The following is a 27,444-nucleotide window of genomic DNA, read 5'->3' as shown; positions in this document are numbered from 1 at the left end:
TCTAAGACAGCAAACATATAGGGCCATTCTACAGTGTCAAAGGCCATACGATCATCCAATGACAGTATGGCGGCGCTTCCCTGAATGTTGTCTTTCCTAGCAAACACCCCGTTCAGTCCACGCAGATTTAATGCGGTAATTCGGCCCAGCATAAATACAGACTGATCCGCTTAGTCACAACTGGGAGAAGCCTCGTAGCTAATATTTTGGCTCGAATTTTGACCTCTACATTGATTAAAGATATGGGGCGATATGAGGTGAAGTCTTCTGCCGGCTTTCCTTTCTTGTGAATCACTGCTATGTAGGCCACTCGTTGGTCTCTGGGCAATAGTCCTTCTTGTGTACTCTCAAGGTACATATTGAGCAGGTGGGGTGCCACCTCTGTGGCATTCATTTAATGTTTAAATCGTTTTCATTGTTATTATTTTAAAACAAACAGTGTCAGTGGTAAAGGATGAGAATTAGCAGTAAGACATTGCCTGGTATTTAACGAAATTTATAAAATAAACTTTACAGAAAGAGTTCCAACTCCCTCCCATCCCTCCCCCATGACAAATAAAGAAAAGAAAAAAAAATGCTCTCCCGGGTCAAATTCTCGTGCATGTCCCAACTTCCCCCCCCTCCGCTCTTTCACTCAAGCCCACGTGACATGCAGCTAGATTCATCAAAGAGCCGTTTTGCGAGTCCTTAATAGCGATTATTAAGGAATCGCTATTAAGGACTTGCAAAACGGGATTCATGTAGGAATCGCTAAATAAATTGCGATTCCTACACATTCCTTATTTGCGATTAGCAAATTGCTAATCGCAAATAAGGATAGGAATGAATGGGGAGTATTCCTTATTTGCGATTAGCAATTTGCTAAGCGCAAATAGGATAGCGATTTCAAGGGTGCCAGGAGTGTCCAAAGGACACCCTGTAGCACCCCTGAAATGCAAATTTACACAGGTGTTGCGCACACACATGTCCAAAGGACATGTGTGTGTGTAACATGCAACAGAGAAAAATTCACTAAAGTGCATTTTTCTATTTTTTCGCTATTTACCACGAAGTCAGACTTCGTGGTAAATAGCGGCCAAATATTGCGAATTCGCAATTTAAAATTGGTTAATGATTTGCATTTAAGGAATCTCTAATAGAGATTCCTTAAATGCAATCCCAAATGCAAAAATTGCGCTCGCAAAGGGCCAGATTCTCAGAATCTGGCCCTTTGCGAGCGCAATTTCCTTTCATGAATCTAGCTGATGGTAGCTTAACTGGAAATTCATAGCTTCTCCGCCTCCATATCCAGATGTGGAATTCATTTAGAGGAGTTCCATTGGGAGGCCATTCGGCCCCATGGCTTCCCTGCTTGTAATCAGAGTATTGCCGCCACAATTTCATCCGCCGTGATATCTGCATCTAGTGAATGTTGGTCTTCTGGGGTTAAGGCTTGGATCTGCATGTTGGTTATTAGTACCCTTGACTCATCTATTGTTGCTGAGGCCAAGGGGTAATATAGTTGTGTGAAATATTCAGCAAAGCCCTCTGCTATGTCTTGCGGATCCTTTCTCCACACTCCATCCCGCCCGAGCATCACCATGACCCAACGGTCGGCACTGTCTTGCCTGTCTAACCATGCAAGTAATTTGCTTGTGCGATCAACCTGTTCATACATTCAATGTAATTGTGCACAGTGTTTTCTCTGGTGGCCTTGGTTCCTATCCCTCTATATGCATGCTTCTTGAGTTCCAATACATGGTTAGCTGTTTTATCTGGGGTATGCGTGGCTGATTGCTCCCTGATTAGAATGTCGCGCTCCAGTTCTTCCAGTTGTTTACACTTCTCTTTCTTGTGTCCCACTGCAAGGGAGAGGGCCTGACCCTTTATCACTGCCTTGTATGCCTCCCAGATGACTCAAGATAAATGGACAGATCCCACATTCTCCGAAAAGTAGTTATCTGTGGCTTTCAAAAGAGTGGTTTTGATATGCTGAATTTTTAGGCACCACGGATTGATCGTAATTGTTCTGCGAGTTGGGGTGTCCCCCACCACAAACCAGGCCAGTATGGGGGCATGGTCTGAAATGTCCCTAGCTAGATGCCTCTGTGAAAGAGTGTGTTTTGTCTGCCAGCGTTAGGATATGGTCGATCCAGGATCTGCTGTTATGTACTGCTGAGTAAAAGGTGTATTGCAGTGTTTGTGGGTGTGTCTTGCGCCACACATCTGCCAAGCCCAGAGATGTAAGAAATTCGGCCATAGTGTTTTCAGGACGGGGAGTGTTCCAGGGTGGGTATCTATCTAGTTGTTCACTCAGTGTCATGTTAAGGTCCCCTCCAATCACTAGGTCCCCCTCTGGCAGATCCAGTATTATCTTGCTCATGTATGTTAAGGCCACATTGTGTAGTGCCAGAGGTATATATACTGACATGATATTTATACATCTGCCCTCCCAGGTGCCTGACAAGGCCGCAAAGCGACCATACTCATCAGTACGTGAGTGTGTCACAATGAATGGAAGGTATCCCCACCCTGTGGTGAAGCAAGAGTGCACTACTAATTTATATCCCCATCTGTCAAGTGCCTTACACATATTTCCGACAAGATGGGTTTATTGCAACGAGACAATATCTAATGCCTGCGGTTTGATATATTGGAGAACCACCACCCTTTAGAGTTTATGGTCCAACCCATTGACATTCCAGGAAAGCAGATTAAATGCAATTTCCGCTCTTCTCACCCCAGTAGTATCGACCTATTCTAGTGCTGTTTATCTCACAGTTGTAGGGGCAATAGTGCCAATGTCTCTTGGTGATTGTGTCATAACTGCATTGATATTAGTTGCAATATTTATGAGCTGCTGTGTTTACAATCCCAATGGTAAGGGCCGGAGCCCATAATAAGCGTGAGCTGCTCGGAGACACCCATTACAAGAATGTAACAAAAACTAAGTAAAACCACAGTAACTTGAAAACTCACCCCCCCCCCGCCATGCCTCTCTGAAAGACGGACATTGATTTACCCGCCACCCCAACATTCAAGGGTGCCCGTCGCCCCCCCTTCCCTGTTTTGGGGGAGAGGTAGATCCATATTTTTGTTCTCCAAACCCCAGTCAATAATTAACCATGTAGCCTGGAGTCTGTGAGAATAAATTTGTCATGCATATACTCAGCCATTGTTGCTTCGGGCCCTCCTGCTCTGTCGCACATTCGGCAACATACAGTCTCGCCACTTCACTTGAAACCCCTCCCTAATTTGTAGGCCCTTCGATTAATCTATGTGTCCTCAGGAAGTGTGAACTTGCGCCTGCTGGTTCTTTGGGAAAGTTGCCTGAGTGAAGCAGCTTATGGTGGGGCAGACTATCTACCTAACAGTGGTCTTTATCGGTGAGGTCCCTTGCTTCTTGGCCAGAAGCAGTCCGTTTCTGATCTCTTCCCATTTGTCGCATGCGCCTTTCGGGATTGTCCGGGCCTCCAACCTGCCGCCATCCGTCCAACCACACCCATGCTGCCTCCGGCTCTGTGAATACCTAAGTTTTACCCTCGGCCTCCACCCTGAATTTTGCAGGAAACAGCATTGTATAAGTCAGCGCTTTGTCTCTAAGGGCTTTTTTTTACTTCGAGAAAGCTTTCTCCGCACTTTCATAGTGAAGTCTGGAAAGAATGTGACGACATTATTTTCAATTTTGAGAGGAGGGGCACAACGTGCGGTTTGTAGGATCATATCCCTGTCTCGAAAGTTAAAGACACGTGCTAGTATTGGCCTGGGCGGTTCTCCAGTTTTAGGTTTTTCACCCAGTACTCAGTATGCCCTTTCTATGGAGAAGTAGTTGGAGAGGTTTTTAGGCTGTAAAAGCTGAGTGATTAATTCCTCCACAAATAAGTCAGCTGCATGGCCTTCAACTCTCTCAGGAACCCCAAGAATTCTGACATTGTTCCTTCTGGCCCTACCTTCGTAGTCATCCAGTTGGTCCGCCAGGGCCTTGCTGGTGGTTTGCAGTTCACATACTTATTTTTCCAGGGCCCTAGTGTTGTTGGCGAAGACTTAAGTTACTTCCTCCACCTCTTTTACTCAATCGTCCATTATCCTAAAGTCAGCACGGATAAGGGAGATTTCTGTGGATACAGTGTCTATATGGGATTTGAGCGACGTATGCACAGCGGTGACCGCTTCTAGTAGGTCTTGTAGGGTGGACGTGCCTTTTCTGCCGGAGCGCTCTGCATTTCCTGCACTAAATCCGGTTGGGCACCTGCATCTTAAAACTATGAGTATGGTCGTGCACCGCTACTTGTTGAGCCAAAAATGCAATTGTGAGCCGTGCTCCGGGGAAACGCTCCCCACTCAAGAGTGTAATGATAATAATACTAAGTGAATTGAACACATTGAAGCAAATAAATGAGAAGATAAAGAAAAGCAGTAAAAGTGAACAGTAATTTTCCTTTTGAATTTGGCTGGAGATCCAGCACTTATCAAGCCTGTGCCTAGGGAGACAGACCAGGGATTCTTGAGTCTGCAACCACAGTATTATCACCTGCATCTTAAGCCAGGAGAACTTGTCCAGTTTGGGTTGGTGCAAGCTGCGTCCTCCTTTGCTCCCCGACGTGGCACAGCTTATAGTGATGGTGCCGGGCCCTGCTACTATACGAGGGTAGGGGCCCAAGGGTGTCTCCAACGCCTGCCCAGGAAAGCGTTCCCACTGGCCTGTTGGCTTACCCCCTCTTGTCTCACCTCCACGCCAGTATTGCCACTGGTACGTTGGCCCTTCTTGCAAGAACGATCTCTGCAAGGCTTAGCACAAGGTCGCTGTTAGTAGTGAAATGTCCTGTTAGCTAGTGCCAGGGAGTGATGACCGTCACACGCGGCTAAGTATAGGGAACTCTCAGCCGGTACCCCTTGCCAATACACAGTGGAGCATTATGCACTTTTCCCACCATGAGGGCAATGCCTTCGGCTGTGCGATTATGCAAGTCTGTGGCCTGCTGCTGCGCCCAGGCTGCGAGTTTCGGCACAATCCGGGCAAGATTTGGCCCTTCTCTTCTGGGCAATCTTGGCGATATCTATGTCCCCGGTTCAGGTCTGATGGTGACTCACAGGCACAGATTTGTTGTTGGATTTTCAGGGTTTAGGGATTCAGAGCTGTGTTAGTGTGAGGCCATCTTTTCCGGCAGTTGGCCACCCCACCCCCTACCCCCTACTGGTGGATATTAATGTTCCTATCTGCAAGGATGGCTCCCAAGGGTTCCATATAAAGGATGAAAATGACTGGATTTGCCACAAAGAGCTTCCTGGGAGGAAGTTATAGGGGGAAGCAATGGAGGCCGCTTTCTTCAACATCAAGAAGTGCAGACTCCCATGTAAGGCATACCATCAACAAGCACAGCTTATCCATTCTAGAAATTAGTTTACTTTTTCTACAAATAGCCGGTTCTTTTCAGCAGTCAACTCATTTGACTAATTTTTAATAGTATGGTTGAGCTCTTCAAGGCTGGTCCATAGGTGGAAACTGCTTCAGGTAGACAAATAGTTTATTTCGAAGTGGGAAGACATCAAGACTACAAAGCTTCTTGTTGGATACCTAAATACTTGGTTTTTAACAACAACACTGCCTCTAGCCAATATTGCACTAACGTTAATTTTAATGAGGCATAGCTAAAAAACGAGCATATGTTTGTGTTAGAAGGACCCTTCCTTTCATGGATAAGGCAGAGCAAGAAACCAAGAAGACGCAAGGGCTTGGGAATCACTAAGTTTGAGGAGAAGGCTGAAGACCATGTGCATCAATCCACGAAATTCCACTATCCCTGGATGTATGAAAGGTAGACGGGATTTTGTATAGTTTATGCAGTCCGATTCAGCGAACATAGGAGTCCAAATAGAGACACAGACCAACACATTTATTTTTCCGAACTCCAGTAGACAGAGTAATCTGTGAACACCATGGACACCTACTAACAAACAAATGGGCAATAAACATAAAACTATGCAGCATGAGACACATCATACCTGGCAATGCACAAGGTATTATTAGAGAGATGTACAGCAGGACGGCTCTAGGCGAAGCGCAAAAGGGGAGCACAAGGAGAAGTAGAAGAGCACAAGTGAGGGATGCACTTCAGTTGATCACGGTTGCTGTGACTCAAAGAAGGACAGGTTTATGGGCCTCATGGGAACACTAGTAACTGTGTCCAGGGGAACACTGTATGACAAGAATCAGAAGAGAGCTGCGCAATGTGTTTCACTGAAGCACTGAGTGATATACCTCACAAAAGCACAGGAAGATGTGCCTCACAGGAGCACTAGATAATGCGCCTCACAAGCATACTGGGTGATGTGTTTCTTGAGATCACTGAGATTTCATGAGGTGAGGAAAAGATATGGTGCATTAGGAGAACACTGGGTCATGAAAAGTTGAGGGGCACATGGACTTGTGCATTTCTAGAAAGAAGTACAGCAGGGGGTATATGGTGATGCACAACAGGAGGCACAGGGTGATGTACAGTAGGTCGGCAATGGGGGAGGTCAGGAAAATTTCACGCTGTCCAATAACAGGCATGAACAATCCATTCACATCTGATTTTTCCATAGCTTTGTGTCTAGTAGTATTTTTTCCATTCAATGTGTGGATTTGTGGGTCTACTAGCTCCAGAATGCATCGATTAAAAAAAACTAGGACCAGAAAAGCACATCCTGCTTGACATATAAAAGTATAATGAGCAGATACAAATAATTAAAATGGCCTGGTTAGTAGAGGCCCAGAAAAAAAAACTAGGACCAAAAAGCCTCCTCCTGCTTGACATATAACAGTATAATGATCAGATACATTATTTAAAATGGCCTGGTTAGTAGAGGCCCTCGTGTACACAATCAACACACAGAGAAACAAAGGGAAATGATTCTGTATAACCTTTGTTAGGCCACATATAAAGTTTAACACCTTCAGTCAGTTCTAAGCTTATGGATTTTGAAGTGTATGTATATGATAAAAAAAGACTCAAAATGCAAACTTATCTTGGATCAAAAGATAGAACTGCTGCAGTGTCACTCCAGACACACGTCACTTGATAGTTATGCATATGGATGGGTGAAAAATAAACATTTCCTCTTTATGATGTTAAAAAAGTGACGATTTTGGTTTGTTGTTTTAATTGAGTCATGGCTTTTCATTGTTCGGCATGCAGCAGAAAAGAGTGTGTTAGAATTTGTTATATTTTTACTTGTTTGGTTTACATGGCAATGCACTGCCTGATTTTAACGAGTTCTGTAAGGACCATTGGGCCGAATCACAAAAAAAATAGAAATTAAAAAAAACCTGCGCACACAAAATAGTACTCCTATGAACTAGTACACAGATTTACTACTTTTAGCAATTCAGAAAATACCCAGTAGTATGCCTAGAAGGGTGCACCAGGAGCACGTTTCCAGACATTCTACTAGAGACGAAAATGTGACATTGTTCAGGGGCTCTCATTTCCCCAATGTGTAAGTACATAGAGTTTTCAATCATTCCCTTGGGAATTGCAGCCCGCTTTCCCATCACAGGAAAAAAATAATTCCTGTAAAGAAACACCTTCCCCTACATCCCCTCCAAATCTGGAGGTACCCATGCCCTTTACCATCCAGGAAGGAGAGGCATTTGAGCCCGTTGCTGGATTAAATACCAACCATTTCCAGGGAGTTGAAGGGTTCGATCTGATTTTGTGAATAGCCTCAAACACATACGTTTGTGGGTGTTCACAGACTTTAATAGAAAACCATGCTTTGAGCAATCCACCGTCTATGTGAGGTTTACAACGACATATTTCTTTGCAATAATGAAAGCGAAATCTAAAGTACTAAAACAATTGACGCCTATCAGGAGTTCTTCTGTGAATTCTTTATGATTCAAATTGGTTTAGTGATTATGGTCCTGTTTTTCCTTTCAAGATAGATTACACCAACGAAAGCATCAGAGGCTGAGTTAAACTTCCTTCCTAAAACATACCACCTGAACATCTCTCTCAACTAAGCACACAGGACTCAATCTCAAACAGCACACTGGAGCAGTGGTGGCCACTGAAAGTGACGGGGTGTTAACCTTGGCTCAAATTCCGGTGAGCGAGCCTAACTTTTATTTAGAGGGTTCGCTCACATTCACTTGCATTCAGTCTTAATCTCTCACTTATTTTCATTCGCACTTGCACTCACGCTTACTTACTTTGGGCCAGATGTATCAAAGGGTTTTGCCCATTCTGTGTCTATGGGGAAATGTTTTGATACATATGGCCCTAAGTCTCAATGAGTCACAGTCACTCATTCTCACCCTGACTCACTCATTCTCACTTACTCTCAACTCGGTCCCACTCATTCTCACTCCTTCTGATTTACTCAAAGTTACCCTATATCACTCAGTCTCATTCATTCAGCCTAACTCAATTTCACTGTAACTCACTCATCTTCACTAAGTCTCACGGGCTCATTCCCACTTAGTCTCTCTTCCTCACCTACTCTCACTTTTTCTCCCCTGACTCACTTGTTCGCCCTGATTCACTTATGTCCACACATTCTGATTCACTCAATCTCACTGTGACTAATTCATACTCACTCAGTCTCCCTCGTTCACAGTTATTCTGATTCAATCTCACTCAGACTTGACTGTCTCACACACAGTTACACTCACTGTCATGCTAAGGAACATGAAGACTGAGAAAAACTAGTGTATGGAGGAGCAAGATGGTGTGCATCAAGGTACTTAGCTGTGCCATTCAATAGTAATACTCAAAGCGCGTTCATGTAATTGAGATATAGCTGACATTTCAATGTATTGGTTCACCTTTTTCTTCGCCCGAAGAAGCCACGGGTGAAGCCGTTGGAGAAGCCGTTGGAGATGTCTCTTCGGCTGTACTGCAAGTATTCACATTTCCGAAAGTAATTCGCGCATTCAGCACATGAAACAAAGGAATTTCTGCAGAAGAAAGCAAATGCAATAAATAAATGAAACAGCACACACTACTAACAGTACATCCTGGTTTAATATACAAGATAAAAACGTATTGACATTTGGGAGGGTTCTTCAAACTTTTTTTAATGTAATTCAGTGACAAAAAATAATATTTTCATTTTACGTTTATAATTCCACCAGAATAATATAGCTGCCAATCACTTATCGATAAGCATTAAACACCTTAAGAAGTTAAGCTTACTTTTTAACGCTAGATCTGAAAGATCCACTGCCACTACATGCCATTAGCATTTTAGATTATTCTCATGTGTCAAGAGTAAGTTTTTATCAAATAAAACCTTTATAGAACTGTGCCAATACCACCCATCAATTCACCTACATTATAAGAGTGCTCTAAACCGTGTCACAATCCTTACTAAAAAGCACTGCTTAGAGCTCCACAATCGGCTATAAAGCAGTCATTACACGGTTAACCAATGCAGAAAAACAGAGAATGACTAAAAAACACAGGGCTTGCCTTGCTTTGGATGTACTGGTGTCCTCACACAGATTAGACACAAACTATACAAACTAAGGCAAATATTTGGAACACTTGCAAACACTTTTTTTCAAGATAAAAAAGCCACCTTGCAATAACATTACATCTAGAGACCCCTACATTTTCAAATCTTCTCTGGGAGGGAGTGGTCGGTGGGGAGAAAGTAGTGGGGGTGGAAGCAGGGGAGAATGGGCGGGTTAAAAGCTACAACTAAAAAAAACTACTCAGAGAACACATGGGACATGTTATAGACTTGTCACAACACATTGTGAGTGAAGGATATTACACTTGGATCCTCTGGGCTCTGGCTAGGAGCAAGAGCAAAATGAAAATACCAGGGGGATGGGAGGAGAGGTTACATACTCCGAAATCAAACAAGCAATCATTTTTTCTCATTAAAAGTAAATCAGAGTGGGGAACATTAATGATATATGATATCTGTGGAACATTTGAAGAACAAGGACGTACCCAGGTAGACAGAAGGAGCCAGCTGTAAACACAAATTAAAGCTAAAGTTCAGGCCCAAAGATTCTGTCCAGTAAGACAGCCAGCCAGTACAGTAAACAAAATTCAGAAAGAGTAATTAGGTGACTTTACACCCAACAACAGGAGGACGAGCAAGCAACACCCAAGCTTCAGGATGTGCTAGCAGCTATTAATGGTGTCCATGCCTCGCTTGAGGGCCGAATGGACTCAGTGGCCACTGATGTATCCCTCCTCAGAGCTGATCTACGTAAAATGGACTCTCGGGTGAAAGAAGTAGAGGGCGTCACCCAGGAACTTGCCACTGACGTATCCGTTTTTGGAAAGCAAGTCTCGGAACTACAGCAAAAGATTCAGCGTCTGGTGGCCCAGTTGGACGACTACAAAGGGAGGTTGAGGAGGAATAACATTCACATCCTGGGGGTGCCCGAAAGAGTGGAGAGGCCAGCAGCAGACCTCTTTGTTGAAGAATTGGTGGCCAAATACTTGCAGCCTAAAAACCTACTTCTTCTCAATTGAGAGAGCCCACCATGTTCTGGGAGGTAGACCCAGGCCTGGGGCACCTCCACAACCTATCATGGGGAGAGTGTTTAACTTCAGAGATAGAGATCAAACGGCCCGCAGTGCATCTCCTCTTAGATTTGAGAACAGTACGATCACCTACTTTCCTGACTTTACTACTAAGGTCCAAAAACAGAGACGCTCCTTCTTGGAGGCAAAAAAGGCTCTCATAGAGCGCGTGCTCAAATATGCAATGCTGTTTCCAGCGAAATTGCGTGTTGAGGCGGATGGTAGGAGTTGCTTCTTGACAGACTCTGTTGGGGTATTGGACTGGCTCAACGAACGATGAAAGAAGGGGGAAGGCAGACGCCCGTAGCGAAAACAACGCTAAGAACAGATGCCAACAACCAGTTTGGGAACCTGACGAGCAAAGAATGGATCTATAATTCAGGGTGATACATATAGTGGACTGGGAAGCATGGACTTAAAGATGCCTTAGATAACAATCACCTGGATGGTGTTGCACCACCACAGATGAAGCAGGGTGAGATGTGAGGTTCATACTACCTATGTAACCTGTTGTTCTGCTCTATGGCATCACTTCCGATTGAGTTTGATCTACACTGCTTTGTGGACCTGAGGAAGCATACACCAGGACTGTGATGAGTATACTCTATGTTATATACCATCTCCCGTGACTTAAATTTAAGTTCCTATGTAAAGGGATGGGAGGAGGTGCGGGTCAGGTCCACGTTCCCCATCACAGGCTTGGGAGGGCGACGAGCACTCTGCACTGTCGGGGATACGGGTCATCGGAATCCGTTCAGCAGGGAGGAGGTGGAGGGAGTTTAGGGAGTTGGGCAGTTTTTTCTGTAGTTCTTGTTTCGTACAGTAATGCCATATTTCTACAATGCCACAAGTTACATTTTACGCTTATACTGGAGTGTCAGATGATCCGATTGTGGTGTCCCTGTACACATTCGATGGGTTGTTTTCAAATTACATAAAGGAGTGGACCTGTCCACAGACCTGTAGCACGAACATGCGCATATCACACCAACAAGTTGAAACCAGTGTCACAGATCCTCCGCTTCTTCTACACACAAGTCATCTTTCCCCCTCCATAAATGGGACCACATGCAGATCTTAAGTTCCCGACATGGAACGGTAATGGTCTGGGGGACAAATTCTAAGGAGGGAAAACCCTCCAATACTTGAAGAGACAGGCACCGGACATTGTCCTCCTCAAGGAAACACACCTGGTTGGTAATTCCTGTAAGGCCCTGAACAGGTGGGGGTATCAGGTGACCACACATGCTGGGTTCACCTCGGGTTCTGGGGTGCTTATATGGAAGGGTTCTCACTATATAGTTCATAGAACCTGGTCTGATGGGCAGGGTAGATTTTGTTGCTGTATCCGGTACCTGGGAAGGGAAAGCACTAAATGTAATCTCCGCATATGTTCCCCCCGGGCTGCAACACTCCACGCTGCAAGACCTTTGAAATTTTCTCCTTGATCTCCCACTCGGCACGCTGGTGCTGGGGGAAGACTTCAATCTCACAGAAGAAGGTGCACTGGATTGCCTATCCCCGCGTAGAGACACTACAGTGGGATCCAAACTGGCTGAATTCCTATCCGCCATTGGGCCTGGTCGACATATGGCGACAACTTAACCCTACGACTACACAATTTACCTTCCCTCCGGGGCCCACAATAGCCAGTCACGTATTGATTACATGTTCACACACGCACAAGACATTAATGAATTCTCTGAATCCCGCTGCCTTGCTCGGGGAATCTCAGACCATTCTCCCAATCTTACTAGGATGACAGATGGCTCTCAACCTCGATGCACGACCCTGATCATAAATCCCTGGGCGTTCAAAATACCACACATCAAAGCGGCATTAATTAAAGATACCAAACTATACTTTACCCAAAACATTGGCTCGGTCACCTCATCCCGTTTCCTTTGGGGCGCGTTCACTGCGGTGGTGAAGGGGAGAGCCCTCGCTCTGATGGTGGGCCACAAGAGGGAACTAACCAGACCATTTTCCCATTCTTACTAGGATGACAGATGGCTCCCAACCTGGATGCACGACCCCGATCATAAATCCCTGGGCGCTCAAAATACCACACATCAAAGCGGCATTAATTAAAGATACCCAACTATACTTTACAGAAAACGTTGGCTTGGTCACCTCATCCCGAATCCTATGGGGCGCGTTCAGTGGGGTGGTGAAGGGGAGAGCCCTCGCTCTGATGGTGGGCCACAAGAGGGAACTAACCAAACGCATAGTGCAACTTGAGGCAGATATCCTCCAGAGGGAAATTACACTAGCGCAAACCCCCGATCACTGGCGGTCGTGAGACTAGATTATAAACAACTCTTTATGGAGGCGACCAAGGCGAAATACAAATCAGCCTGTCATAAAATATACAAACATGGGAAGAGAACAGGCAAGCTCCTGGCCCGGCTTGAAAAAAAAAGAGCAGTAATCAAGATGGGTGCATCAATTACTCGGGCCGAACGGAGAGGAAATTACTGATCAACAGCGGATAGCGGACACATTTGCAACCTATTTCGAATCAATATACACATCAACTGGGACAAACTCACCGCTACAGGCTGGGAAACTACTCTCGACTATCAAAGTCCCCTGTTTGTCCCCTGAAGATAGAGACTCCCTCAAGGGAGAACCTACGGAGGAAGAAATCCAATAGGCAATTAGCGTCATCCGATCGGGAAAGGCTATGGGACCTAACGGGTTCCCGATTGAATTCTTTAACCCAATGGCCTCCAAACTGTTCCCCTATTTTAGCCAAATGTACCTCAAATGTTTTGGAGAAGGGATGCTGCCAAAAGATATTAGACTGGCATCCATTGTGGTCATCCACAAACAGGGCAAGCCACTTGATGATTGCAAGGCATACAGACCTATGACCCTTCTTTCGGTAGAAGCAAAAATACTTGCAAAACTATTGGCCATCAGACTCATTCCCCAAATCACTGATCTGATACACCCAGATCAATCAGACTTTAAGCCTGGACGGAATACCGCCCTGAATTTACGATGATTAAACGGGGTACCGGGCAGACACCATACGATCAGGGAGGATGCAGCCCTACTGTCCCTACATGCCAAGATGGCATTTGATACCATTGAATGGAATTTCCTGTTAGCAGCCCTGGAGAGGATGGGATTCGTACTCAAATGCATAAAGTGGGTTAAACTACAATATGCCTACTCGAATGCCCAGGTTGTGGTTAATCAACATACCTCTAGACAGTTCCAATTGGGAAGGGGAACCCGGCAAGGTTGCCCCAAATATTTGCCTTGGTGCTGGAGCTGAGTGAGGGGAGACCCCTGATCCGTGGACTTAAATGGGCATCTCTTTGTACGCGGACGACATTCTGTTATACATGGCGTTTCCATCACCTACCCTTCACTGTATCCTCCACATTTTCCAAATATTTGGCACTCATTCAGGGGATGCAATTAATTAGTCTAAATCTCAGCTATATATACTGTGAGGGCCACCACCGCGTAATCCAAGAGGATATGACATCCCTGTTGCATCGGGCGACTTTCGCTATTTAGGTATATAAATCACGACTGACCCAGCCCAATTCTATGAAGCAAACTTGCAGGAAACCTTCAGACGCTTCAGCGCCAATGTCAAACACTGGCTTTTTCTCCCCCTGACTCTTTTGGGCCCTTTTTAAATTGCTAGCACTGCCGTTCTTTCTTTACGTGTTGCAGAACACCCCCGACTCCCTGACTCCTACTTCACCAACATCGACAGTGCTGTGCACGCTCTGCTATGGGACCACGGATTGTATGAAAAAGCTATTGGCGGGATAGTATGAGGGGGGCATAGCATTAACTGATATCAAGTTGTACTATCAAGCATCCCAGCTAGTCGCAATTAACTGATGGGCTTATGGAGATCATATGGATCTGAACTTTCGCACGGACTGGTGGCTCATCGGGCAGGGCGGATATAATAGAGCACTATACACAAACCCCCGAAAATTAAACTTCACTGGACCTACTGCTGCACAATTGAAACTTGGCATAGGTTCAATAAACAAATGGGTTGGCACAATAGAATCACACACGCTACACCAATCTGGAAGCCCGAATTCTTGGGTTGTCTGAGTGCCTGCCCGGGTTTGATTAGTGGGACCTGATTGGCATCTCAACGGTGGGGGACTTATGGAACGTAGGGAGACTAGCTACTTTCACAGACCTCCTGAAGAAATACGAGCTTGGGCAGACCGAAACATTTAGATATTTACAGATCAGCCACGCACTCAAAGCAGTGCTGCCAAAGGGCGACCCACTTCCTGAGGCCTCTCCATTAGAAGATTGGTTACTACTGGATCCCATGAATAAAAAGGCCATATCTCGCACGTACAAAAAGATGATCAACACCCGCCCAGACCATTTAGCGCGTCTGCGGCAACACTGGGAGTCGGACCTGGGTATGCTCGAGGAGGATGATTGGTGTGATGCCTTGGCCTCCCCTGGAGAGGTAGCCATCCCCATGAGACTTCTGGTCCAAATGAAGATCCTGCATCAAGCTTATCTAGATGCTAGAGTTTTAGTCAAAATGGGCAGATGGGTAGATCCCTCTTGCATAAGACGATGTTGCCAGGAGGGGACCTTTTTCACATTATCTGGGACTGACCAGTTGCCAGATCTTACTGGAACGGTATTACTAAACACATGGAGAGGGCTGGGGGTAAGACACTGACGCCCTCCCCAAAACTTTGTCTACTAAATGTGTGGGATGCAACTGACCTTACGCAGACCGAGAAAACATGGGCTTCGTTGGATGGACCATCGCAAAACGCAACAAAGCACAAAAATGAAGCGTGGGAGCGATGCCTAGCATTCAAGATTGGGCAGTTCACATGGATAGAGCCATGATAGCCAAAAAGGATGTCTTCAAACACAGGGGATGCCCCAAAAAGTGGGACCGCAAGTGGGGTATGTGGACCAATCATAGGGGGGATATATATGTTTGTCTCCAACAGTTGAACTTCAGAGTGACAGAATGAGACTCGATTATGCATTTGCTACTGATGGGTCACCTCCAAACGGAGGATCGTGATGTTATTAATGTAATGTTGACCAGCTCACAATGACTCTATACCTAATGCATACCATGCCCTCAATGTATTGCTGTACTTTGGTTATGTTTTCATCAATTAAACAGTTTATAAAAAATAAAAAAAGAATACATTGCTAATATGAAGAAATCAGGGCGCATTACATAAGATACACTTTTGTGATCGGTTTGTCCATAACCTCCATCAAGGACTCTTTCACAAGAAGGCAGACTTTTATTTTATAAAGTTTGCCTGGGGATCTAGATTTTGCAGATTTGTGGGAGTTATCCATAAGTATTTTGACACATTTTGTCACACATTTGATTTTAGTAATCAATTGTCCAAACATAGGTAAAAAAAAAATATTTCCTGACCGGATCGTCTATCACGGTCATGAATTTGGAGGAAGCATGTGATGCAGACATTAAGGTAGAGAGAAGAGCTCCTAAAAGGTACTGCAGGCTTTTGCATTTTGGACTTAAAACTATTTATTAATCATCTATTTACTCCATATAGGAAATTCTGCCTATTGTAGGTCTATTGCACATTTCTTGATCACAGGTATTATACCTTACATTGGCCCATAAGGCACTCCACTCGGTAGGTGCCCACTACATCCAGAAATGGCTTTCCCTTTACAAGCCATCTCGATCTTTGAGATCTGAATTTCTTGGCCTGGCAACTGTTCCATCCATTAGGAAAGTCAGGATAGGTTGGACGCTCGTTTAAATATCTCGCCCCGAAACTGTGGAACTCCCTTCCCGTCGATCTGCGCCGCATTCCCAATCTACTGGCCTTTAGAAAGGCCTTGAAAACATGGCTATATAATCAATAATTGATATGTTCCCTGCTCTCCTTTTTCTCTTTTCAGCCATGGGTCAGAAAGCACCGGGACACTCCTCGGAGTAGCCGAGCGCTATATAAGACACCCATTAACATTAACATTAACATATATCTAATTAAATATGAATATCTAGATAACATTATCTTCATTAAAGACTCCAAGATTTACTCATCTTGTGGAACTTTGGTCACTTCTGTCAAATTGGTGTTCTTGAATGTGCTTGTATATTGTCATTGTACAATCGTCGTTACTTATCAGAGTGCTTCGGCAAACCTTTTACTTGATAGTAGTAGTTCTTTACTCACATGAGTGGTTTAGGTTTGTCCACTCGCCGAATAGCACCTGGAAAATCCATATTACTTAGAACTGTATGCGTATGAACAGGCAGTGCACCCTTTTACTGATCCAAAAACCTTCTCCTTTCCATTATTTATTTTATCTTCGGATGTTTCAGAACCTGTTCAACCACTGTTTTTTTACTCTGCACAAACCACTTGAACCAGCAACTCCAGGTAAAGAGGCTCAGTGTTTGAGGGACACATATTTGGAGGGAGGTCTAAAATCAGAGTGTAATCATTCTGTACAATGTCAAATACTCATTTATCTTCTGATATACTCTGCCATGACAGATGATGATGCAAGTGGTTCCACTATGGTTTGCAACAGTGGCAACAGAGGAGTTGTTTGATGCCTGCATTTGTATATCTGCTGCTAAACACGGATGTTTTGGTCACTGTTGGAATAATGCTTTGATGTTAAGTTTTGGGGCTAGGTCGAGTGCAGTAGCTGCATACGGCGCGGGAGTGTGGGGTCATGTCAATATAGGGGGCTACAAATATAAGAGGATAGCTTCTGGAAATCAATGATGAGCCTTCCTAGTAGCTGTTACAATTTTTAAATTACACCATGAGCTAAACATCCCCTATATAGCTTGTGGTACTGAAAATTCTGGACCCGTGTCATAAACATCGTCGTATCATGACGATTTTGGTATCAGCAGACCGAGAATGATTAGAATACCATGCACAAGCATTTTCATCATATTCGGGTGATGAAATCAGAGTTTCCGTCCTGAACCCTCTGGTTCCATTTTGTGAACGGCAGCCATTTCGTGATTGCCCTCACATAGGCCAAATGACCAAGGCCAAAAACGAGCCTGAAGGACACGTATACCTTTGCTGACTCCTCTGTGACCTGGGCAAGCTGACTCCACTGCCTGAAGCCAAACCTGTTCGGCCAGTTCCTTTCCCTGTGGCCGAATGAGATTGGCATCAAAGCACAACATATCATAAACCTTTCATCGCACACAAACCATGCCTAATCTTACACAAACCTGTCCCTGTTTCTTTCTTTATGACTTGCTTTACGAGGAGGAGGTGCCCGTTTTTATTGGGGGTCCGGCGATATCTGATGAAAATACATAGCCCTTGCCGGGTAATTGATTGTGGGCTGGACAAACTGAAATATGGGCTTGTCATCATGCTTTTTCTTTGTAGTGGAAATATGTGAATGGTCAACTGTAAAATAAGGAATGTTTGCCTAAAGCATAATATTTTGTATAAAAAGAGAAGGCTGGCTTTGTAAGATTGAGCAGTCTCCTGAGAACATACACCGTGTTGTACTTCTAGGATACCTGTTACTGGCTGCAGCCAATAAATAGGATCTTTGACTTCACCAAGAAGACTCTGTGTTTCTGTAGTCTGAAACAGGAAGGACTCGAAGTCTTCGGGTGTGTTCCCTGGCACCGCTGGGTTCTAAAAAACCCAGTACTTCAGTTGGCGCCCAACGTAGGGCGATTTCAGCGGTACCGGTCCAAGCCAGAGGTTCGTGAGGAGCTTCGTGTGAAAATTCTGGAGGAAGGCCGCCACTTCATCGACCCCTGTATGTCGTCGTGGTCCGACAGTCTTTGCTGCGAGGTTCCCCGCTTCCCGACAGCTACGAAGAACTGCTGCCCTGACTATCGCCCTGTTTTGGACCCTCGATGATTGGTAGAGCAAAACATTAGACGAGTCTTCTGGTGACGTCATCAATACCTCAGTTAAGTATGAGTGGAGCGTCTACCAGTCCTTAGTTTGGTTCTTAGTTTTGGGTATTCCCTTGGGATCGCCTTTATTTGGGACTTGCAAGCACCAAAGTCAAGGGACTCGTGTATTCATGAGACTATCGTATTTGATAATCCTTTGAAGTTTGAAGCTAGACTAGAGAGCGAAGATGCCTGGTCTTAGCAGACTTGGAAATCTGTTTTGTCTTGGTTGTAATAGGGATTCCCGATTGGAGGACTCGTGTCTTTATGTGAAGATGGCGTAGGCCCCATCGCATATAATGAAGTATGGATCCGATACACCAGGAAAGATGGTGTTTTAAAATGGCCCCAATATGGTAGTTTTGACACGGAGATTTTGGATAATCTAGAAGTTAAACTTTTTAAGAAGAAAGCCCGGCCGGCAATGTTTGACTCTTTTCGCATATGGCGCAAAGAAGCTAAACAGAGAGAAATTAAATTAGCGAAGAAAAATAAACGAGGTATGTGAATGGTACAAGCTGCTGTTGCGTTTAGAGATAATGAGGAAGAGCAAGAAAGCGAACAGATGCTTAGAGTGAAGAAGTTAGCGGTAGATAGATGCTATCCAGTTTTGCCGCGTAAAGAACAGGAAGAAAAGAAAAGAAAGATATTGAGAAAGATCCTTTAATGTCGCATCTCTTGAGTTCGCCACCCCCTTATGCACAAAATGCTACGGCACCACCGCCACCAGCTGCGGTTGCACAACCCCCAGTTGTTGTGCCTCCTGTGATTCCACCACAGCCAGCTCCCTTTCCGTTGGCTACTATTCCTTTGCCTCCTTCTTCGTCTGCTACTCCTACGCCTGTTCTTAATGCCCCCTCCATTCCGACTTTGAATTCTTCTGCTATTGTTCCGTCTTCTCTTATTCTTTCACCTTCTCCTTCTGCTAGACAACGAATGACTACTGCAGTTACTGGTTTCTTTTCTCCTTTGTTGGGACAATTGGGTATGTCCCCTGATACTGAGCGTAGGCAGTCACGTAGTCAGTTGCCGAATATGGATGAGCATACGATTTTGGACCACATGGCGCGTAAATGGATTATGTACGATACCTAGTATGATCTTGAGGGTGTTATGCATGTTTTCTTTCAATGGGAAGCACCGAAGCAACGGTACGTTTTCGATACGATGTGTGCTTTTCTTGTTGAAAAATGGGACGAGGAAGTAGGGAAAGCTCCTGATAAGTTGTACAACATACGTTCCGAATTTGCGAAAGGAACTATTGTAAGTCCATCAGATGTAGGGAAAGCGGTTGCGATGTTGTTGTCATTTAGGAGTGAGTCTCCTTCTCGACAATTGTTCGGGCCTCATTCTTCAGTTGGGAGAAAGGCACGACAATATCCAATGAGAGAGGTTCCTCCGGTGTGGAAAGAAGAAGTGGCTGCTGGTGCAGGTAATAATCCGCCAGCTGTACCGGCTCATTTTCAGCGTGTCTGGGTGCATGTTCCATGGAAACGTGCTGAAGTTTTAGTTATTAAGCAGTCTTTGACTGACCCACGCAAAAATCCAGCAGGGTACTATAAAGAGTTGACTCAGACCGTGGGTTCGTGTATTATGAATTTGGCGGACATCGACATGTTGTTTGGCAATGTCGTTCCACAACCTATTTGGAGTAAGATTCGTCATACGGATCGTGCGGTTGAATTGGGTGATACATGAGTTAATCTTAGAGATGCCGACAATAGGCAAGTAGGTGGTGCTAAGCCTGAGGATTTGATTACTGAACTTCCTGATAAGATTATTACATATATGAAGACTTTAATGCCCGAATTGCGTGTCAATTGGGACAAGTTGTCTGCATGTAAACAGAAGAAAGAAGAGACTGTGTCTGATTTCTTCACGCGGTTTGAAGAGACCTTTGTAGATCATAGTGGTCAGGATATGGCTACAGAGGGTAGTTAGAGATTGTTTGTCGAGAAGTTTGTACATAATTTGCTTCCTGAACTGTGTAATAAGTTGAAGGATTCTGAGAGTGCTTGGGCTGTTTCCACGTCAGCACAGATTTTGGCTACAGCCCAGTACTATGAAAATAGGCGCAAAGATGAGTTAGAGAAAGCGGATAAGAAGACTAAGGAATTGAAGACTAAAGTTCTTCTACAGCAAGCTTATCCACCCCGTAGTAATAGCCAGCTCGACTATCAGCAACCTCAGCAGTATTCGAGAAACTCGCAAAGAAACGAGTCTTCTCAACAGCGTTTTCCGTATGGTCCTAATCAGTGTGCGTATTGCAAAGAAGAGGGCCACTACGAGAATAGTTGTCTGGTTTTGTTGCAGCGTACGAATGGTGCTTCTGGTGTAAGAGGTAGAGGTGCTCAACAAGCTCCTAGAGGTAGAGGTCGTGGACAGAATGTACTTTCTTTGCCTCCACAGAACTCGATGAATAGTTTTGATCAACAGTGAGGTTTATCTGGTAGGACCGCTCAGTACTATACGGACGATTACTATAATGAAGGTGAGGAAATGAATGGTAATGATTGTTAGGACAGCCATGGACAAAGAGAGGGAGTTGTTTCAGTTCCAGTAGATCAGAGTGGACCTTATGTTGAGGTGATTACATCAGGTGTGTCAGAGCCTTTTCTGTTGGATACTGGTGCTACAAAGAGTTCTATTATGCACTCAAAACTCCCTGGCGCACCTTTGTCTGGGGAAATGAATGTTTCAGTAGGTTTTTCTGGCGCCCCGGGTAGGAACCCGATTTCTAGTCCTATGTCTCTTTCTGTTGGACCTTATGAATTTGAAGCACCCCTTATTCTGACGACAGGTTGTGGGGAGAACCTTCTAGGGTTGGATCTGTTGAAAAGACTATATGCAAGGTTGTATTGTTCTCCTTCAGGAGTACAACTTACACTGGGCAAGGGAGTGGTCTCCCCGATCTATTTGTCGAAAGATACACTTCCGACAGAATTTTCTTCTCTCCCGGATAGTCTTTGGGCGACTGGTCCTAACAACGTGGGTCTTTTGGAAATACCACCATATATTGTAACATTGAAAGCCAATGTTAGAATGCCGCGCATTCCCCAATACAAGATCTCTAGCGAAGGTGAAAAGGCGTTGTTAGCGATCATTTATGATCTGATTGAAAAAGATGTAATTAAAGAGACAAGAGGCAACGTTTGTAATAGTCCTGTTCTGCCTGTATTGAAGCGTACCGACCCATCCCATCCACCTGTTTACAGGTTTGTGATTGATCTTAGAGAGGTAAATAAAATAGTTGTGCCACAGTTTCCCGTTGTCCCTGACATCACTGCTCTATTGACTATGATTCCAGCTTCAGTCACTTGGTTCTCGGTGATTGACTTGAAGAATGCTTTCTTCAGCATCCCGATTGCCGAGGAGAGCAGGGATATTTTTGGTTTCAGTTTAGGAGGCCGAAGCTTCCGCTTCAAACGCGCTCCTCAAGGCTACTGTGAAAGTCCATCAATATATAGTCAGGCTTTAAAAACACAGCTTGACACGATTGTTTTTCCTGATGGCGCTACCCTTATTCAGTACGTCGATGATTTACTAGTCGCTGCAGATACTGAGGAGATTTGTAAGGAAGCTACGTTGTCGTTGTTGCGTCATTTGTCTGATCTGCACCACAAAGTGTCTCTTTCAAAACTGCAATATTGTCGACAAGAAGTGACCTACTTAGGTCACCTCTTATCGAAGGAGGGAAGGAAACTGACCCCAGAAAGAATTCAGGCAATTGCAAAATTGAGTGTGCCGAGGACACAGAGAGAAGTACGTGCTTTCTTGGGCATTACATTATATTGCAGACAGTGGATATCGAATTTTTCTTTGTTGGCCAAACCTTTGGTGGCATTAACTTGTAAAGATACACCGAATCCCATTCTGTGGTTTGAAGATTGTCAGAAAAGTTTTTCCGAATTGCGTGATGCATTGTGTTCGGCTCCAGTGTTGGGTACCCCCGACTACAGTAAACCCTTTACACTGTATGTCCATGAGAAAGAAGGTTGTGCGTTGTCAGTGCTGACACAGTCTTTTGGAGACAAACCGTGTCCATGCGCATATTTTTCGTCGACTTTGGATCCGGTAGCTAAGGCGTTGCCAAGTTGCTTGAGAGCCACAGCGGCAGCAGCTGTTTCTATTCGACAGTCTGCTGGCTTAGTGATGAATAATATGCTAATTGCGATGGTTCCACATGCGGTGGACACTTTGTTAAACAGAACCAAGACACAACATTTGACTAGTGCTCGTTTGTCAGGTTACGAGTTGACACTGTTAGCGAGTCATGTGCACATAAAGAGGTGCAATACGTTGAATCCAGCCACGTTATTGCCGATTTCAGTAGAGACAGATGATGTCGAACGACACACTTGTTTTCTCAGGACAGAAGAAGAAACAAAAGGGAGAGTAGATCTAAAAGATACTCCTCTTGTGAAGTGTGATGGAACCTTATGGGTGGATGGTTCATGCTTCAAGCTTCCGAATGGTGATACGACTGCGGCATATGCTGTCATGACTTTGTATACGGTTGTTGAAACGGCACGTATCCCACATAATTCAGTTCAAGCAGCAGAATTGATTGCACTTACGAGAGCGTGTGTTGTCGAAAGGAATGAGAGTGACCATATATACTGACAGTCAGTATGCCTTTGGCATGGCTCACAGTTTTGGACGATTGTGGAAAGAACGTGGGTTCCTGACTTCGCATGGAGCTAAGATTCAGCAAGGTCAGTTGGTGAATGAGCTTCTTGAGCCACTGACCTTGCCGTTACAAGTTGCGATTGTGAAATGCAGTGCACACAAAAAGGTTACGGATGATGTCGGTCGTGGGAATGTATTTGCTGACGAAACCGCAAAAGAAACAGCAAAAGATGTAATGAATCGAATGTATGTTGCAGGCCCTGCAAGATGGATTGGTGACGTTGGAATGTGTGAAGATACGATTGAGAGTGTGAAATCCATTCAAGCTGAAGCTACAGAGAAAGAGTTGAATGAATGGAGAGAAAGTACAGGTAGATTGGATTCGAATGGTTGTTGGACTGATTTGTCAGAGCATCAGAGATGGTTGTTACCCGATGCGTATGTGCTTGCAGTGGTGACAATGGCTCATGGAATGGCACATATTAGCGTGAAAGGGATTTGCAAGTTGTTGGCTCCGGTTTGGCAGAATGCGGGAATTCCAAAATGTGCAGAGAACTTGGTGAAGAACTGTATGGTGTGTCTGAAATACAATTCTGGTAGGGGAACTCCAACTCCAGCTGGTCATTTTGCGCCTCCAACGTATCCGTTCGAGGTTTTGCAGCTAGATTTCATCCACATGGAAAGGTGCAACAATATGAAATACGTACTTGTTGTTGTTTGTGCCTTTTCGAGATGGGTAGAAGCATATCCCTTAAAAGACAATACTGCCATATCCACAGCTAAAGCCCTTGTCAAAGAATTTTTCCCTAGGTTCGGAATGCCGAGAATGGTCTGGAGTGATAATGGGAGTGAATTTGTGGGTCGAGTGATGAAGAAAGTATGTGAGGGGCTAGGTATCCATCAAAAATTTCATGCTGCAAATCACCCCCAATCAGCTGGACTAGTAAAGTGCTACAATGGCACACTAAAACTGAAATTGGCCAAGAGCCAAACGAGTTCTGGTCTTAAATGGCCTGACGCTCTGCCTTTGGCACTCCTATCAACGAGAATGACTGTGCATTCGCGAGTGGGACTTAGTCCCTATGAAATTGTGTTCGGCCGTCCGGCCAACATATGGGGAGTGCCAAGGCCGACAAAATTCAGCGAGATCTAACACCCTGTACTGCTTGATTATTTGTATGAATTGACGGCTAAATTGCGTGTTTTACACCAACAGGTTCACAATACCCTGCCTCAGATCTCTGAAGCTCCAGCACATCCTATCTATCCTGGATCGTGGGTGCTGATTAAGAACTTCCAACGGACAAAGAATGACCAGCCCCGTTGGACTGGCCCCCACCTTGTCCTTCTCTCAACAAGATCAGCTGTTCGAGTAGGAGGGAAAAAGCACTGGATCCACGGCGTACACTGTAAGAGGGTCCCTCTGCCTCTTCCGTACGACCGTAGGGTCCAGGAGGGGATTGCTGACTCTGAAACTGAGACTGTGCCTCGTTTTCTGTCTTTTAGCGATGCACGTGTAAAAGGAACAATTTCTGAACAGGAAAGCGACAATATCTTGCAAGAAGCTGTGCCCCCGTCAATTCGATTGAACACTACAGAGCCTGAACTCTTGTTTCAGAACCAGACAGTACCTGGAAAAAGCCGTCATAATCTGAGGCCGAGAACTATGGACAAATAGAAATTCTTTTTTTTTTCTATTTTTGAAAGTGCAGCTCTCTCATCTGAGAAACTTTCTCATTTTTGTTTTTTGAACTGCCATCGAGTTCAGCTGCTAGGGTCGCGGTTGCCCAAGTCTTTGGAGTGCAGCTGAAGACGTTAGGTCGACAGTTCTGGTCGGTCTAAGGGAGTTGCCCTGGACTGACAGAAGCATTCCTTAGCATAGAACACCCTACCGCCGCGGGCAGCAATTAGAGAGGAAGGAGTTTTTCAAGATGGAGAGACCTGCCAAACAGATGAACTTTAAAACCAGAATGTGTATACTGATAACAAAGAAATGATTTTTGATATTAAGCATTTTTATGTTGCTTAGTGTAATAATGTTTTTAACAGGATATGCTTGATTCTCTTTTCAAGTGACCTTTGCACCCACTACACAGCCCATACCTCCTTCTACTGTTTCCTCGCATTCTTTTCACGCTCTGCCAGAGCATGAGTCCACTAGAAGATTAGAGTTTATCAATAACTCCTTCATCCAGCTTTTACACCAACACCAATTAGTAATGAACAGAACTAATTGTTGGGTGTGTGGTCTTATGCCACATACAACAGATCAGGGTATTCCATACTTGGGCTTAACATTTAGCTACAATGGTTCCATGTGGGCGTTTCAGACGATGTACATATATGCCATCGAACCATATCCCCCTCGTTCCACGAGAAGTAACTCGAGCAACAAAGCATTGGTAGTAGGAATCACAAATATGAGCAGAAACATTGACTCGTATAGAACGATTCCCAGAGATGAGTTGCAAGCTTACGATAGATGGAATGTAACAAGATATGGAGTCACTCTGAGTGAGAACAAGCGAGCAAAGAGATTCTCCCCGATTTGGATTGTACCCCATCAGGGTCACCTATGTCTGCAAGGTAATGGCAAGAATCCCAGAGCTCAGCTAGGGAAAAGTGTCTGCACTGAAAGGTAAGTTTTTTCGTCTCAGACTTCCCCTCCGTTTCTAGCAGCTAAGGGTACCTATTTCATCTGCCATGATAGAGCCTATACATGGTTGCCCCCTGACTTCTTGGGCACATGTTTTGTCTCGTTCCTGTTGCCTCCCACCTACACGGCCGCGGCAGATTACCACAACACAAGGATAGTTAGAGGTGTCATTAGTGAAGAAGACACTGCAGGACAAGAATTTGGAGATTTCGTAAAGGGTTTTCTGCCGTTCTGGGGACCTATGGTTATCAGCAGGAACATAAGGCAATTGACAAGGGTGGTTGAATCCACTGTAGTTGAAACCGCCGGTGCCCTTAGCAATTTGACGGCTGAGCTCCAATCGGATCGCCTTATGACTCTTCAGAACAGGGTCGCATTAGACGTCATACTTGCAGACCAAGGTGGGGTATGTAAAGTGATCCAATCAAGTTGTTGTATTTTCATCCCAGATAACGCTCCGACAGTCTACCAGGCCATCTCCAAACTGCATAAGATCTCTGAATCTATTCACATGGATAAAGGAGATTGGTCATTGATGGGGTGGTTCTGGGAACTGATATCCGCCTGGGGATGGAAGATTCAGATAGTCATTGGGATGATCTTAGCCATTCTTTTCCTGTTCTGTCTGTGTGTACAGTGTGCTCCTGCGATATGTGGCCTCTGTGCTACATCGTGTGTAAGGAAGCCTGTATCAAGAAACGAGCTAAGTAATAGGATGATGCTACAGCAACATCTCGATGACTTTATGAGAATAGACCTGGACTCAGATTAGCGTGAGTATAGGTTATTGCCTATGTAAGGGCAAAAGGAGGGTCTGTGGTACTGAAAATTCTGGACCCGTGTCATAAACATCGTCGTATCATGATGATTTTGGTATCAGCAGACCGAGAATGATTAGAATACCATGCACAAGCATTTTCGTCATATTCGGGTGAAGAAATCACCCTGAAATCAGATTTTCCGTCCTGAACCCTTGGGTTCCATTTTGTGAACGGCAGCCATTTCGTGATTGCCCTCACATAGCCCAAATGACTAAGGCCAAAAACGAGCCTGAAGGACACGTATACCTTTGCTGATTCCTCTGTGACCTGGGCAAGCTGACTCCACTGCCTGAAGCCAAACCTGTTCGGCCAGTTCCTTTCCCAGTGGAGGAATGAGATTAGCATCAAAGCACAACATATCATAAACCTTTCATCGCACACAAACCATGCCTAATCTTACACACACCTGTCCCGGTTTCTTTTTTTATGACTTGCTTTACGAGGAGGAGGTGCCCGTTTTTATTGGGGGTCCGGCGATATCTGATGAAAATACATAGCCCTTGCCGGGTAATTGATTGTGGGCTGGACAAACTGAAATATGGGCTTGCCATCATGACTCTGCTTTTTCTTTGTAGTGGAAATATGTGAATGGTCAACTGTAAAATAAGGAATGTTTGCCTAAAGCATAATATTTTGTATAAAAAGAGAAGGCTGGCTTTGTAAGATTGAGCAGTCTCCTGAGAACATACACTGTGTTGTACTTCTAGGATACCTGTTACTGGCTGCAGCCAATAAATACGATCTTTGACTTCACCAAGAAGACTCTGTGTTTCTGTAGTCTGAAACAGGAAGGACTCGAAGGCTTCGGGTGTGTTCCCTGGCACCGCTGGGTTCTAAAAAACCCAGTACTTCAAGCTGACCAGATTAAAGCAGCCCCTATTCTTCTTTGGCATTTAATATGGTGTAGAGATA

At 44.7% G+C, this 27,444-nt stretch overlaps 1 protein-coding gene across 1 annotated transcript in view; it reads right to left on the bottom strand.

The window, feature by feature from the left end:
• Positions 1–27,444, bottom strand: part of ANKRD13A (ankyrin repeat domain 13A) — a 464,307-nt gene that overhangs the window by 156,096 nt on the left and 280,767 nt on the right. Inside the window, exon 12 of the mRNA XM_086943131.1 lies at positions 8,789–8,920. Within this exon, the coding sequence (XP_086799257.1) occupies positions 8,789–8,920 (132 nt within the window). The remainder of the gene's footprint in view (positions 1–8,788; positions 8,921–27,444) is intronic.

Source organism: Lissotriton vulgaris, chromosome 11 (genome assembly GCF_964263255.1).
Source record: "Lissotriton vulgaris chromosome 11, aLisVul1.2, whole genome shotgun sequence".
Taxonomy (NCBI): domain Eukaryota; kingdom Metazoa; phylum Chordata; class Amphibia; order Caudata; family Salamandridae; genus Lissotriton; species Lissotriton vulgaris.
This window is presented reverse-complemented; position numbering and strand designations above follow the sequence as displayed.